Below are 17,027 nucleotides of genomic sequence, written 5' to 3'. Positions count from 1 at the left end.
GGAATTTGCATCATAAAGGGTAAATCTTGTGCTGGCTCTCAGGAGAGGGCTGAGCGGCCTTAGCAAATTGCTCTTAGCAAATCTGTATTGTCTGAATTATTGCTGTCACCCTTAAATTTGTAGTTTAACTTTATAAAAATGCTGCATCTGTATTGTAGCCGAATGACACTCGTGCTCCAACAGTGCTTCCATAGCATGAGTTGTAGTCTCTCACAACGGTCTATTTAGATAAGTTTTCCCTAATATGGTAGTTGTCTGCTTCCCCTTCTCCTCACTGGATTTCTTGTACACCAAAGCTAAATTTTCATTATATATGTTGTAAATAGACAAGAAGATAACATAAAAATACTATTTTGACCTTAATAGTTAGAAGCGGATCATGTCTGATAATCCAGTTTACTGAATCTCTGAGTAACTCAAAGTCTATAATTGTTGTACTTATAGATCATACTGTTTGGTAGTTTTTGGCAAGTACTGTGATTTGTAATTAATATCAACATTCAATTTGTAAAAACACAATACAAATAATTTTTGTTCTGTGATTAAAATGAGTTAATATTGAAGGCCAATCAGAATACTTATCAATAAGAATGTCTAATGTGACTATATTAAACAAAATGTTTCCTTTTATCTTTTTATAGCCAATTGGTGCTTTGAACCCAAAGAGAGCTGTGTTTTATGCAGAGCGTTATGAGACATGGGAAGATGACCAAAGTCCACCCTACCATTACAATACACATTATTCAACAGCAACATCTACTTTATCCTGGCTTGTTCGAATTGTGAGTGTCTTCCTTATATTTCCGTTTGCCTTGACTACATTGAAGTTTTTTTTTAACCTAAGTAATTAAATTAAAATCTGTCATGCTTGGTGCCTGTTTTGTAAAGATTCGAAACCAGCAAAGTAGCAACTAGAAATTACAACCTCTAGCAAAAGTGATGTTTTTAAACAAGTTGATGCATTTGCAAAATTAGGTGAGAAAAATATTATTGTGAGCTTCTTCTTGCCCTGTATAAAGGAACCAACCCTCTGGAGCCCATCCTCTCCTCACTAAGGACACAAGCTGGCACTTACCACCACTTCCTCCTCACTCCTGCTTCTTGGGCAACATGTTTAAAACTGTTAAAACCAGGCCAGCGCCACGGCTCACTAGGCTAATCCTCCGCCTTGCGGCACCGGCATACCGGGTTCTAGTCCCAGTCGGGGCGCCGGATTCTGTCCCGGTTGCCTCTCTTCCAGGCCAGCTCTCTGCTGTGGCCAGGGAGTGCAGTGGAGGATGGCCCAAGTACTTGGGCCCTGCACCCCATGGGAGACCAGGATAAGTACCTGGCTCCTGCCATCAGATCAGCGCGGTGCGCTGGCCGCAGCGTGCCAGCCGCGGCGGCCATTGGAGTGTGAACCACCGGCAAAGGAAGACCTTTCTCTCTGTCTCTCTCTCTCACTATACACTCTGCCTGTCAAAAAAAAAAAAAAAAAAAACTATTAAAACCATTTCCAACTGTTTTGAAGACCTCTTCCTGCAACATTCTCTTTTTTCCTAAGCCATAAATATATCTATTATCTCTGATTTTATTTAAGTCTCCTTCCAGCCCCTACCCACTGTGCAGCTGCTTCCCATTTCTCTCCCTTCACAGTCTGGTTAGTGAAAGTACAGCCTTCATTGGCTGCCCTAGTCTATCCTTGTGGCCACCACTTGATCACTTCTCATTCAGTCTTTTACCCTGTGATTTAGGTTCCAAACCCACCACTTTGCACATTAGAGCAAGTGGGGTAGAGCCTGCCATCTCTCACCCATCATGTCTCTGAAGCACTTTACACCATTGCTAACTTTCTGCTGCTTGAAATTCTTTCCTCTCATGTCTCCTCTTACAATATCCGCTCCTGATTTTCCTTCCATCATCCTAACTGTCCTGCTCAGTCTCCCACTCATATTTCTTTTCCTCAATGTTTCTGTTTCTGAATTTATATACTTTAGCTGAGCTAAGTCATTCGGCTATAAGCAAGGAAGTTCCAGCTTCAGTCTTCATCACACTTTCTTTGTGGACTCCCTACTTACATGTCCAAGTGCCCACTGTATATTTCTTCTGAACATCTCACAATAACATAATTTTAAAACAGGAACTCCTTATGTCTCTAATGAATCTGTTATGATCCCTCATGTTTACCTTTCCAAATAAATGACACAATCATTCCCTTAGTTGCCCAATGTAGAAACTGGAGAGCTTTCCTAGATGTTTTCTCTGTTTTACCAACCCCTTACGTGCAATCAGATATCCATAGGTTCTACCCACAAAATGTCTCTGCAATCCGTTTATTTTTCTCTATTGACTTGGACTCTTCCCTTAGTTCCCATTATTTCACATCTAGATTATTGCAAAAAGTTCTTAACAAATCTCTTTGCCTTTAGTCTTTCCTTCTCCAATGGAGGCTAGTAAGGAGCAGTTATTGGAGTCAGATGGCCCTATTGATTGGTTTTTGTTACTATAAGAGATGGAGGAGTACTGTACAATGCTAAATGAAATCTCTAGTTCAATATAATCAATAATGTTTTCTTCCCTTATCAAGATAGAGTTTAGGCCACTCTGTTGTGTGGTGCTGACATGCCTCAGAAACACACAAGGAAAGCAGCATAGACAAAAAAGGCATCTCCTATTTTCAAAGATATTTTCTCCCTAAGCATATAAAGCAGCTTTCATTTGGAGATCTCCCTTGAGTATTCTCTGTATTAGCAAATTGAATTTGCAACAAAACCACTAGTAGGTGATATACTGTAAACAATTATTATTTTTTAGAAGTTAAGCAGAATGGTGGTAAAGTTAAATTAACATTTTTTTTTAAAGTTAGAGTTACAGAGAGAGAAGGAGAGACAGAGAGAGAAAGAGACATAGAGAGAGAGAGAGGTCTCCCATCTGCTGGTTCAGTACCTACATGGCTGCAACAGCCAGGGCTGGACCAGGCTGAAGCCAGGAGACAGAGTGCTTCATCTGGGTCTCCATTTTGGGTGCAGGAGCCCAAGGCCTTGGGTCATCTTCCACTGCTTTCCCAGGTGCATAAGCAGGGGGCTGGATTGGCAGTGGAGCAGCCGGGATGCCAGCATCAGAGTCAGCAGTTTAAACCACTATGCCACAATATCAGCTGGAACACAAATTTTATATCTTTCATAATTCTATATAAGCATAAGAAGTTAAGGAAGTTCAGATTAACCAGTCCATTAAGACAACAAACACTAATTTATTTTAGAAAATAAATTCTATATTGATAAACTAAGAGAAAGAAAACTGTTATTTCATTTTTAAGATTGAAGTTATTTAATTAATTTGTCTAAAGATTCACCTTAATTATATGAACTTGTATTCTTTTATAAATGTTTCAGAGCTAGAAGTTTCATTTTTTAAACTCCAGCACTATTAAAGATATTAGAAGTTCTATGTAATTTTTCTATTAATTTTGAGAATATTAGATTTATATCAATCCTTGCTTATCACTATAAAGCAAAGAGGACAAAGCAACACAAATAGAAGGGTGGCATTAATCATTGTCCCAGAGAGGTGCCAAGATGCCTTGCACTTGCACAAGAGGTAAAGGCTTCTGAGTCGCAGACACAGAAAGCTTACTGCTTCATCCTGCAGTTTCAGCTACAGGTCATAACTAAACACAGAAACACCAAAATGTGCCAGTTAGGATCTCAAACAACTAGTTTCTTTTACAAAGGACATAAAACATGATCTTAATGGATTTAAGCTGGCAAATAGGCAGATAAAACCTAGGTGACTAGTAAATTAAACTCCCTGATCACCAAACGATCAAAATGTAAAACTGAAATCTCAATCATTACTATCACCCATGGGAAATGAATTATTAGCTGTGCATGAACCAAAAACAATGCAAAAAGTCAGGTAAAGGAGGAAAATTTTAAAACTTACATAAAAAGAGTGTCAGTGAAATTTAAAGTTTTGTTTCTGCTTAGGAATTGCTCTGAAAGACAAGAACAGATGAGCCTGGGCTTAAACAGCCCATAAGATACATTTCTTAAGCTACAAAGTCGATTTGGCTTCAAGTTAATGTGCATGGAAATCTTAGAGAGACCTTCAAAGCTGTTAGAGGAGGAAAATTTTAGGAAATATAAACCAGAGATTTTCATCATGTGAGGAATTGACATCCTACCTCAGGTTCCATCACAGTCATTGCTGGGGTGGACATTTGGCACAGTGGGTAAGACACTGCTTGGGACACTTGCATCCTATATCAGAATGCCTGGGTCTAAGTCCTAGTTCTACTTCTGATTCCAATTTTCGGCTAATGCACATCCGGGGAGGCAACAGGAGATGGTCCAGGTACTTGGGTCCCTGCCACCCACGTGGGAGGATCCTAACTTTGGCCTGATTCAGCCCTGGCTATTGTGAACATTTAGAGAATGAACCAATGAATAGAATCAATCTTTCTCCCTCTCTCTCTCTCTCTCTCTCTAACATTCTCTCTCTCTCTGCCTTTCGCCCTTTCTCCCCCCTCTTCAAAATAAGTAACTCTAAAAAAATTTTAAAGACAATAATTGCCTTTCCTTAGTGAGCCAACTCCATAGGGTGAGAAGGACACCCTTCTCAGGTGTTTAGAGGGTTGAAGAAAAGATTCAGAAACAACTTCTAACAAAGTGTTATCCACTGGATTGTTTTGAGAATTAAATAAGAGTAATATATGGTATTTAAAGTGTAATTAAAGTATAATAAAGTGCTAATAGATGATTTTTATGTAATCAAATTTGTCTGGAGCCAGATTTGTAATATTTATTCAAGTGTGAATCCACCAAATATTCAAGAGTCTAATTAAGTTAACCCTCTTCTATCCCTAATAAACTAAATACCTTCTCAAATCATGTATCATAATTCATCTTTAAATTGACTGATGGGGCCGGCGCCAGGGCCCACTAGGCTAATCTTCCGCCTGTGGCGCTAGCACCAGGTTCTAGTCCCGGATGGAGTGCCAGATTCTGTCCTGGTTGCCCCTCTTCCAGGCCAGCTCTCTGCTGTGGCCCGGGAAGGCAGTGGAGGATGGCCCAGGTGCTTGGGCCCTGCACCCGCATGGGAGACCAGGAGGAAGCACCTGGCTCCTGGCTTCATATCAGGCACAGCATGCCGGCCACAGCGCGCCGGCAGTAGCAGCCATCTGGGGGTTGAACCAACGGAAAAGGAAGACCTTTCTCTTTGTCTCTCTCTCTCACTGTCCACTCTGCCTGTCAAAATACATACATACATACATACATAAATTGATGATTCCAGTGAAATAGAATACAGAGTTAAATGTATACGTGGAAGTGGAAGAATATTCACACGTATTTATTCTACACATCTCCCTTAAAATTCTCTGTAGCACTGCTGCACAATAGAAATATAATGCAAGCTGCCTAAGTAACTGAAAATTTCTGGGAGCCATATTTAAAAAGTTAAAAACACCAGATGAAATTAATATTAGTAAATATTTGTTAACCCAATATATGCAAAAATATTTTTTCAGAGATTTATTTACTTACATATTTGAAAGAGCAACAGAAAAAAGAGGAGAGCTGGAGAGAGATCTTCCATCTATTGGTTCATTCCCAAAATGTCCACAGCAGACAGATCTGGGCCAAGCTTTAGCCAGAAGCCAGGAACACCATCCTGGTCTCCCCCACGGGTGGCAGATGTCTAAGTACTTGGGCTGTCCTCCACTAATTTCCCTGACATGTGAGCAGGAAGCTGGATCAGAAGCAGAGCAGCCAGGATTTGAACCAGCACTCTGATATGGGCTGTTGGTATCCTAATCCACCATGTCACAGTGCCTGCCCTTACAAAATTTCGTTCTTTCAACGGGGAGCCATTATAAAAATTATTAATGAGACATTTTACATTAAGAAGGTGATGGTACTAAGTCTCTGAAATCCAGGGTGTATTTGTTATTTATGTCACATTTCAGTTTGAAATAGTCATGTTTCAAGTGCTCAGTTGTCACATGTGGCTAGTGGTCACTGTATTAGGACAGATTTGTAAGGTAACTTTATGGGGACTCATTTAGCCCAAACAAATTATTTTATGCTGACAAAAATAGGAGTATTATGGTCTAATAGCTTACTAAATGTTTAACCTAGTAGCCACAGAATTGTGATTTTTCTCACTCCCATCCCCTTGAGTTTAAGAAGTAAAAAATGCATTAAAATTCGTATCACAAGAAATTTGTTTATGAACATAAAATTAAAGTAAAATAACTATTCTTACCTTTCAAATCTTTTAGATCTGAAGTCATTAAACTCATTATTAGTTTCAGTCACTGTAGTCAGTATGACAATGATAATTATTTTAATATGCTAATATACCTCATTAATTTAAGTTAAATATTATTTTAGACAAACTACAAGTGAAATCACTTGTCTAAATTACAAGATTCTAAAACAGCTGTTTCCTTGATAGTTGCTATTGGTAAATGATGAGAAAATTTGAGATACTTCAGATAATAACTAAGATAAAGCATGTTTCTTACTTATAATGTTTTTACTCTAAGTCTTAGCCTATACATATAACACAGAAATAATTAATTAATGTATATAAAAAAGTATATAGTTGGCCGGCGCTGTGGCTCACTAGGCTAATCCTCTGCCTGAGGAGCCAGCACCCCAGGTTCTAGTCCTGGTTGGGGCGCTGGATTCTGTCCCGGTTGCTCCTCTTCCAGTCCAGCTCTCTGCTGTGGCCCAGGAGTGCAGTGGAGGATGGCCCAGGTCCTTGGGCCCTGCACCTGCATGGGAGACCAGGAGGAAGCACCTGGCTCCTGGCTTTGGATCAGCGCAGCACTCCAGCCATAGCGGCCACTTTGGGGGTGAACCAATAGAAAAAGGAAGACCTTACTCTCTGTCTCTTTCTCTCTCACTAACTCTACCTGTCAAAAAAAAAATTTTGTTAAGTATATAGTAAAAAAATAGTTAGAGCACTTTTGCAATATTATAATTAAAGCCAAAGATAATACTAATGAATAAAATTCTTTGGTGATGTTTATGTTGAGAACTAATTATTATGGACCATACATATTTACTAAGAGGCAGATGAGGAGTATTTAACCAAGAGCCCAGTCCACAACAGACACATAGGTCAATAACAGAGACTTTTAGAAGGTTCTAAAAGATACTCTGGGTTCTTTCAAAAGAAATGGGGGAGATTAAACTTCTGGAGTTACTACACAAAGGCCTATAAAAATAATGGTTCCTCTGTCTTCTTGAATTTTCTCAGATGTAAAAGAGGAATGATTATACCTGCTCCAGAAAATACTGAGGATTGAGTTAACTGAGGTAGTGCTGTGTATAGCACAGAGAGGTGTTCCAAACACGTTTGTTCCCTTCTCTTTAACCTTTGTTATATTTCCTATCTCTTCAAATATATGTCTTTTCTTACTATAGTTATATCCTAAGTACCACCTCTTTCCCATTGGTACAGTTTGATCTTTGACTTTTAAATGAAATGAAGGGAAGGAAAAGAATAAAATTATAGGGTAGAATGACTTAAGAAAGTTCTTATGAAATAACTAAACAAAAATGGTTTGAGACAAGAGTTACGGTGTTAGATTGCCCAAAATAGAATTTATTGTTCTGTAAGCATGAAAGACAGGAAAGGGTGTTAGTGTCCTTGGAGGAGACTGACAGTATGATGGTGCACAATGGGATAGGTAGTTCCCAATATAGACCAGGTGAGTTTGGTTTTCCACCAAGAAAAAAGGGTTGGAAGGCCTGAAGTGACCTGGGGGTATATATATAATGAGGAGGAGACCATCTGCCACCAGCCCTTTATACTGCAGGACCTACCCTGAAATTTTTAAAGCCCAAAAAGTGCTAATATTTTAATTTGTGAAATTGCTGTTCCATACTTATTCATTTTTACATTTTGTCTTCCAAGCGGAAAGTTTTTTGATAAAATAATGAAATAACTAATATGCTAAAAATGGCTGAACCAGCTTATGCTAGGTGAATAAATATGAAAGTTCTTTAAGTTTAATAAAGCACTTGATTTTCTGTGTTAGGCATGAGTCAAATGGAAAAGTTGGGCCTTGCATTGTGCCTTGAATGTAACAGGGAAACACACAGTAAAAAGTAATCTCCACAATAATCAGAGCTTGAAAGATCAATACTCACTTATAAACAAATAGGTTATCAATTTCTATTAGTTCTCTTCCACTAGAACTGCTGGAGGCCTTCAGAAATAATGAGAATATACGTCAGTAATGCAGTACGTGTCCCTAAAACAGTTGTTAATCAGATCTTTTTAAAAGCTACTTAAAACAGTGAAATGTGGGATTCTTAATTATTGTCTCCTTTTGAGTGACACCAGATCTATAAATTTTGGTACCAGAAATAAAAAATAATTCTTAAACTTGAGATTTCTTTTCTTTATGCCTATCAGTGCTATTCTTGGCATGTGTTTGTTAAGGATTTTATAATTTAGGTCAAGGTAGAGATCAGCTCAGCTTTTAGTGGTAAGAAGTAAGGCTTTGCATGTGTAAACAGGTCTTCACTAACATTCAGTTAAAAAGCACACAGACAAGTCTGATCCCTCTAAATTAATCTCTGACTAACACCTACTGAGAAAAAAAAATGCCTTACATCAGCAGCCTTACAGTAATGAAGGTGGGAGCTTTGAAGGTATACCTTTTTGGGTAAAATTTCTACTATGCTTAAGAACAGAAAAGAAAAGCTATATATCATCCTCACTTTTTTATATATGTATACTTATATATATATATTTTATATATATGTACATACATATATGTATGTATGTATGTATTACCATTTCCCAGTATACTGTATTAGTCAACTTTTTGTCACTATAACAAAATATCTGAGAGAAAAGGAAATGACTTACTTAGTATATAATTTTGGAGGTTCACAGTCCAAGAATGGGTGACCCCATTGCTTTTGCCTCTGATAAGGGTGGCAAAATACCAATGATGGAGTACAAATAGAGGAAGGATCCCATAACAAGCCAAGAAGCAGAGAGAAGTTAGGTACAAGTCAGGTATTATAATCATTCCTCTTGCCAGAACTCAAGTGGTCACAGAAAAACTACCATCCAAGGGTAGAGCCCCAGTGTCCTAAATATCTCCTATTAGCCCCACCTCCTAACCATAATTGGATTATATTTCCACCCTCTGAGTGCCTTTTGCTTATGATTCTAATGTCTAAATGTCTGCATGAGTTTTGGAGCCAAATATCATTCAAACTATAGCAAGTACATGTTTAGGTATGTTCATCAAACACTTACTAAATGCTTTGAACCAAGCTTGGGGGTAAGGATACAGAGAAGAGTAAGACCTAAGAAATTAAAAGTCTAATTAGAATCCAGTGAGCTTGCAATTTGGTAGTAATCCCAGCAATAAACACTCGCACAATGCATAGTAGTCATCTTTAAAAATTGTTTTCTATTTATTTTTTATTTTGAGAGGCAGAGGGATAGGCAGACCAAGATCCCATTCCATAGTTCACTCTTCAAGTGCCCATAATGGCCAGGACTGGGCCAGGCTGAAGCTGGGAGCTCAACCCAGGTCTTCCACGTGGGTGGCAATGAACTCAATTACTTGGGCCATTTTTGCTGCCTCCTAGGATTCACCATAACAGAAAACTGGAATCAGGAGCTGGAGCCAAATACTGAATCCAAGTACTCCAATGTGGGATGTAGGCACCCATCATGGCCTCTTCATCACCAGGCCTAATGCCCACCCCAAGTCAGTCATTCTAAAACTTTGTGTCAAATAAGGTGGCAAAAGTTTTTTTTTACATTTTATTTTATATTCTCATAATTACCCCCAAGGTATTGTCAGTCCCAATTTGCATAGATGAAGGAATGAAGACAATTACTTGACACAATTACTTAACATTAAGTAATTTGCCCAAGATAGATAAATAACTCCACCAAAATTCATACTTAGATCTGTCAAGTTTGATTCAGTTTAACATTGCTACTTCTAGAATGTTAGTATCCCCATTAATTTGTTTAATTCAGTGGTCAGATTACTGTATTCACTATCTTATTTTTAATTGTGAATTTAAAGTCTTCAAAGAAAATTAATTAGTGAAAACCATATCATAAAATTTGTATTCATAACTTAATTTGGGGCACATCCTTTTGTCTCTCGTTTCACTTAAAATCTTACCCAGAACTATGGGCTTCCTATATGCATATCTGATTTTCAGGTGAATCAATAATGCCCCCCCACCTGCATACTTTGTACCTTTCTAGGTCTTATCTCTTGCATCATACTTTCCTGTTATCCAATACTGAACATAAAATACTGATTATATAAACAAAATTGATGACAATGTGGCCACACTAAGTTTCAGGAGGATATTGAAGAAGATAAACATTTTTAACTGTTTTACAGTAGACTGTCCTTAAGGCTAATGACAAAGAGGGGAATTTACAGGGGCAAACTAATATTTAATACTTTCAAAACAATGAGCAGAAGTTACATGTTAAAAGAGACTAAAATGTTTTGGAAAATATTTTATAAATTTCTTAGCCTTATCAAACCTGGGAATGACATGTAATTCACCATGGACTTAGCAAAGAGTTAAAGCACAGAAAAAGAAAAGTGTTCACCTTTGTTACCAATTGTCAGTAACTAAGAATAAATGTTATTTAATCCTTTTAAATTTGGAAGCAAATTTAATGACAAAAACCAATGTCTCCCTGCCAACAAGAGAACTACAGGAAAAGCATTAAAATTAAATGCATTCACACATTGTGATAATGCTATTCCTAAGTTTCCTGATATGGGAACATGTACTAGTTGACAGACACTGTGCTAAGGTAGCAGTCACAGAAGGCTAAGTAACAGTCACAGAATACAAGAAAGAATAGAGTTCATTCATCTCATTTGCACTTACTTTATTTCATTCCTGCATTCAATGGGATTATATATTGAGCAACTTCTGTATACCAGGAGTTACTCTAAGTGTTGCAAATAACACAGTGAATAAGAGAGATATGGAACCAGTCCCAGTGGGGAATACAGGCAAGATAGCAGTCAACTATAAGAGTGTGATAAATGTATCAGTGCTGTTTGAGGAAACAAAGTTGCCATTTGAGCATGCTGGAGAGTCTTAATACATCAAAGAAAGTCTTTCAGGCAAACAGAATGGCATGTTGGCTGAGACTTACAGGATAAAAATAACCTAGCCAGGTAAAGATATGAGGAAAAGGAGTAAGTTTGTACCAGACAGAAGGAACATCATCACACATGAAGGACAGAAGTTGAAAACAGAGTAGCAAGTCCTTAGAACATGAAGAAGTGAATGGTGAGTGAAGCAGATTCCAGATTCCAGATTCCCTTGTAAGACAAGTTAATAGTGTAGACTTCCTCCTATGAGCTCCCAAGAGCTATTGAAGGGCTTTAAACAAGTATTTGCATTTTAAAAGATCATCAGATATAATTGTGGTACTAGTTCTTGAGTACCCTTTCACAAGTAATCTAAAATACATATTCCTTACCTAATTACACATTGCAGTCAATAAAGTCAGGGTGATTTTTCTTACTGCAATGTTGTGTGTATGGTGTTAATTATGAGAAAAGAAATCTGAATTATGAATTGATAGAATGCAAAATCATTTATCATAAAATCATAGAATGCTAGAACCTCATCCTTTTATAAATCCAAATGTGGAAGCCCAGGAAGCAAAACAGTGTGCCCAGATTGCAGAGGAGTGGATGCTGCAGTGGCCACTGGCCCAGAGGCATCTGCTGACACCTTGGTGTAGACGTCTTCCCAGGAACCCATGATGCTTCCCCTCAGGAGGGTTTCAGAGATACTCATGTTTTATGAAAGAACAGGGCAGGTAGGTTTAAAATGATCAAATTCCAGATTCTGTTTTATTTATTTATTTTTTTTAATTTAGGAACCTTTCACAACCTTCTTCCTCAATGCAAATGATGGGAAATTTGACCATCCAGATCGAACCTTCTCTTCGGTGGCAAGGTCTTGGAGAATTAGTCAGAGAGATACTTCTGATGTAAAGGTAGGTTTTTGCATTTGTTGATATTAATGCAATTGCAAAATATGTTGAAAATTTTTTTGTTTAAGTATGTAACACATTTCAGTTTGCACTCTTGTTCTTTCACATTAAAATTATATTATACATCTAATCTTTAAAGGAAGTAATTTTGAGCATTATATAAAATGATTCAGATTATTTTTTATTGCTCAGTGTTTTCATCATTTCAAGAAATTCCTATCTAATTTAGATCGAATAATCAGAAGGTGGAAAGGATAGCCTATAAATTGCCTTTCCTGCTGTTCACTCAATATTTGGCCTATTCCATAAAACACAGCAGGAATTGGATTTGACCTTAATGTGTCATATTGTTATAGCTTGCCCAGCTTTGAGTTTGCTTAGCCTGGGGCAATTAATAAAGCATTAATGACAAGACCCATTTAAAATGTAGGCTTTTCTGCACAGCCTTAGCTTTTACTTGACTGTGCCTGGGGATACTATGCAACAATACACATTAGATTAAACCAACACACACATACAATATCCAGGAACAGCCAGAGAGCACAGTAATTGTGCAGTTGGTGCTACTTAACTATTATTAATACAAAGATTTTGTATTCATTTGTATGGATTCTTGTTTTTTTTAAAGGATAAGAAAAGGTTCGTATTCAAAACAAAATATATTTGTTCTCTCATCTTTCTCCATTTTGTTTTTCTGGAAATACAATTACATGACCAAGTTTTCCAGAGGTAAATGTGTTTCTTATTTTAAGCTCTTTTTCTTCAAGGCAGTTTTTTCCCCATTACTGTCACTCAATATAAAAATGTCACAGTATCATTCCAATTAGAGTCTTCATCCAACAAAAAGTAATAGATAGAAGTCAATAGCACACTTATTTCTGCTTATCTATTGTAAAACATTTGTAAAAGGCAATTACAGTATTACTGAACTACAGGAAAACTGTATGAATATCACTTTGGCTCAGTTCGTTTCCAAAGCAGGAAACAAAGGAAATGGAGCCCAGTGGAGTATAGTATATCTATGTGTTTTAGTTGTTGTCATCGAAGTTTACCTAAATGAATATTAATTTATACATGCAACATAATCACATTTGGAAAAAAGAACACTTAATATGCATCCTTACTACATTAAATTCTGTAGGCCCACATTTTTTCCTTAACAGTCTTCTATCTTTACTGAGGAATTGAAATATCCATAAACCATCATTTTTACCAGTTTGCAACCAGTGAAATCAGGGAGATAGTCCATTTCTTATTTAATAACACTGCAAAAATTGAGTCCAGAGGCTGTTATTGAACAAAAGGGTCTAGTATTAGCAGAATATTCGTAAAAAGCGCTCAGTAAAATTTTATATGTGAATTAAATATCTTTACCTGTATTCGAAGGCTCCCTATTACATTTAAGACTATTTATATCTTAAGTCAGATTATATCATATTATATTAAAATATATATAGTGAAAATGCCTGCTGTTACTCGATATCATCACAAAAAGAAAATTAACTTTTCAACTTAATGCAAAGATCCACCCTCACATGCCCACACTTATACTGGGGTTATTTGGTTTAATTTATGTGTGCAGTTGCAATTTTACATTTTACTTTTTCTCCTGAAAATATTGTTGGTATTTCAGACCACCAGATATCTCAGCAAGCTACATTTTAGGCTCTGATCACCAAAACCAGGTACTGGGCTTCTCCCTGGAGTCTCCCAGTAGTTTTCCTGTTTAGAACCATATCTGAAACATTTACATTTTATTATTAATTGTGATACTTCAGGCTCCCAGGATCTGTCATCCGGGACAAAGACCAATATGGCTCTCACTAACTTGGGAGGCTTTTTGGTTTGTGTTCTCAGCAGTCATACTGAACAAACAAGTACTTTTTTTTCTTCCAAGACTTAATTGGTTCATAAGGAGCTCATTTCCCCAGCTTGACATTACACAGATTGCCTTCATTTTCAGTTCTCTCCTACCACCACCTTTGAACCTTTCATAGTGTGTAATAATATATCTTGACTGTCTCACCATGGAGCCCTACATTTTCTTTTTAAAGGCTGGATGCTACATACATAAACAATTATTTATCCATGCAGTCTCCTGTTGTTGGAGAGTTTTTCTTTCTCTCTGATTGCTGCTATCAAACACAAGGCAATGGTGAACAACCTTGCATAAATAACTTGGTGAACTTCAGGAATATGTCAAGGGTAATTCTGTTAATGGGACTGGTGGCTCAAAAACTATACATTGTAAATTTCTTAAGATATTGCCCAACTATCATCCCCAAAGATGCTCATTCACTCCCTGTAGCAGTGTGAGAAGATGCCCCCTCCTTATTCCCATATCATCACTATTGTAATAGTGGAATTTTTGCTTAGAAAGATTTTTTCCTTTGTTTTAGTTTGCATTTTTGAATGAAGTTGAGTATTTTTCATATATTTATTGATTTGTATTTATTGACTCATATCTTATGCCCATTATTCAGTTGAGTCATATGTCTTACTAATTTATAAAAGATCTTTGAAGTTTCAGGATATTGCATTGCAAGTACAATTTCTCAGTGTTTCAGCTTTGGTATGTTTCAGTTTATGTGTGTGTGTGTGTGTTTCAGAGAGAGAGATGGAGAGACACCAAATATACCCATCTTTTCCTTTATAGCATCAAATTTGAGGTCCTGTTGATAGAAATGGTAAAGAGAAGATAAGGGTTTTTGGTAGAAAGTGGTGACAATGATAATTTTCTAAATTCATGCTTTAAAATATTGATGAAAGAGTATGATTTTTTTCTTCTAAATTAATACCTGGTTTGGCAGGCAAGAATGTTGTATGTTAAATCCTAAGATTTTTCTCATCCCTGAGCTGTAATATAGGATTTGATACATTTTGAAGGGAATGTATTTCCATTTCCAAAGAAGCAAATTGTTTATATAATATCTGCTATCATAGTTAGAGTTGTATAAAAGAGAACAAGAATGAAGTAGATGGTTTTATTCTGTCTCTCTCTATTACTGTCAGTCTCTTCCTGTGCTAATGAACACAAGCTGGGGCATAGGCGCGCTGTTGAATGACCTCTCAGGAGAGGGCCTCGGGTGCAGTCAGACCAGTTAGTTTCTACTTTATTTATTTTCTTTTAATTTCTCTCCTCTAACATAGTCTGGTTACAATGACATTCACCTTACTGAAGTTCCTACACTAATTTTCCTTAATACCTTCAAAAGTTGTTATATTACTTTTTGAATAGCTACGTAGATGTCAAAAAAGGTAGCTGTGACAAAATGTCATTACAGTGACACAGTGTAAATTAATACAGTTAATGGAGGTGCTCACCACTGACTCATTGACCCATTATGAGCTCTTGTGGAATTAACGAATGCCAGGGCATCAATCTTTTGAGGGGGGAAAAAAAAGGAAGAAAAGAGATGGCAGCTTTAAAACCTTGCAGTGAATTATATTAGAAAAGTGAAAACGTCTGGGTTGGATTTGATTTCACTAGGAAGCCGTAAAATGGTATGCTCTCTCAGCAAAATATATTAAACCGAAATGTCAGATTTGATGCAATAGGTATACAATTATGATAGTGTTAATAGTGGTCTTCTATCATTCTGAGACATACTTTCAAGTCCAATTTCTCAGCAGCTTGAACTTGTCATAAGCCTATAAATTAGAAATTGTGTTTGAGGATATTTTCTTATTTTTGACAGAACGCATATAATACTATTAACTATACCGTGGGGTTTTAGTGTAGCTGTTAAAATAAACTAGAAATCACATTTACAGACACAAAATGCCTGTTATAATACTCATTTTGCCATTTCTTTAGTGATTTTGGTGTCTTTCTGCATGGTTTTTCATTTAGAAAATTTTAAACTATTTGGCTTTTTTCTTTAAAGAGAAGCTGATTAACGTAAAGCTTTCAATGGGAAGAGAACAGGCTGCTGACTTGCATAGTCAAGCCAGTGTCTACGGTGCTTCCATGGGGGCACACTTGTAAGTCGTAACTGTAGACCTCTTTGTTTTTAAATAGTAGTTAATGGTTTTAAAACATGCTTTTTTGTTGGTTATTTGATACAGACCTCAAAACAGTCCTAGGAGATAGCTATCCTTATCCTTCTTCCATAAAGGAGATTCCCAGGTATTAAGTGGTTTGCCTATGTTCAGACTTAGACAAGTAGAAAGGAAGCTAGAGAGGCACTGAGTGCAGTGTGTCGTGTCCAGTGCTTTAGCCATTGAGTGTTTGCTTCTGCAGTTCTTCTGCATGATCACATCGTCCTATCTAGCCTTGTTGACTGTTTTGGAGTTAAAATCTAGACATTTATTGCTGTGTAACAACTCAACCCAAAACTTTATAGCTTAAAAAAATAATAGTAACCCTTTATTTATTCACAGTATTCACAGTTCTACAGTTCAAGCAGGGCTTGTCGGATGCAGCTTGTCTCTAATCCTTACGGGGTCAGTTGGGGTGGCCTGTCTAGTTGTGGAAGATTTGAGATGACTCCACCCACATGTTTGGTACCTTAGCAAGGCTGGCTAGAAGAGCAGAGGCCTACCTAGTCATCTCTGTCTTTCTAGAAAGATCACCACACTTTTCTTCTTGGTGGCTGGTTACCAGGAAGATAAGAAGAAAAAAAAAAAAACAAAAAACAAAAAAATAAGACCTTCAAATTCACTTAATGCCTAGACCCAGAGTCATAGTGTGTTTTTACCTCTACAACATTCTGTGGGCCAAAGCACATCATAGGCCTAGCCCAGATGCAGAAAGAGGAGAAAATGGAATCTATTTCCTGAAAAGATGATTGACAAAGCCATTTCAAAAGGACAGGAGACAGGGAGGTTAGAGAGTTTGTTGTAGCCATCTTTGGATGCCATCTACCACAGTTGTCTTTCCAGTCACAATTCGCCTACCTGTAGAACATACTCAACTTGCTCCAGTATTGTATCAGTCTCAGAGTCTAGTCACTCATCATCTGCATCAGGTCCAGACAGAGATAAGGCACCGCATTTCTTACTTTGGA

General features: G+C 37.1%; 1 protein-coding gene across 10 annotated transcripts in view; it reads left to right on the top strand.

Moving 5' to 3' along the window:
- The window catches only part of NBEA (neurobeachin), a 726,466-nt gene that overhangs the window by 631,241 nt on the left and 78,198 nt on the right, over positions 1-17,027 (top strand). For all 10 annotated transcript variants that reach the window (XM_070049020.1, XM_070049018.1, XM_051831739.2 and 7 more), the window contains 2 exons: positions 642-782; positions 11,902-12,021. In XM_070049020.1, coding sequence (XP_069905121.1) covers positions 642-782; positions 11,902-12,021 — 261 coding nt within the window. The remainder of the gene's footprint in view (positions 1-641; positions 783-11,901; positions 12,022-17,027) is intronic.

This window comes from Oryctolagus cuniculus, chromosome 9 (genome assembly GCF_964237555.1).
Source record: "Oryctolagus cuniculus chromosome 9, mOryCun1.1, whole genome shotgun sequence".
Classification (NCBI taxonomy): domain Eukaryota; kingdom Metazoa; phylum Chordata; class Mammalia; order Lagomorpha; family Leporidae; genus Oryctolagus; species Oryctolagus cuniculus.
The sequence above is the reverse complement of the archived record's forward strand: the minus strand, read 5'-3'. Positions and strand labels throughout refer to the sequence as shown.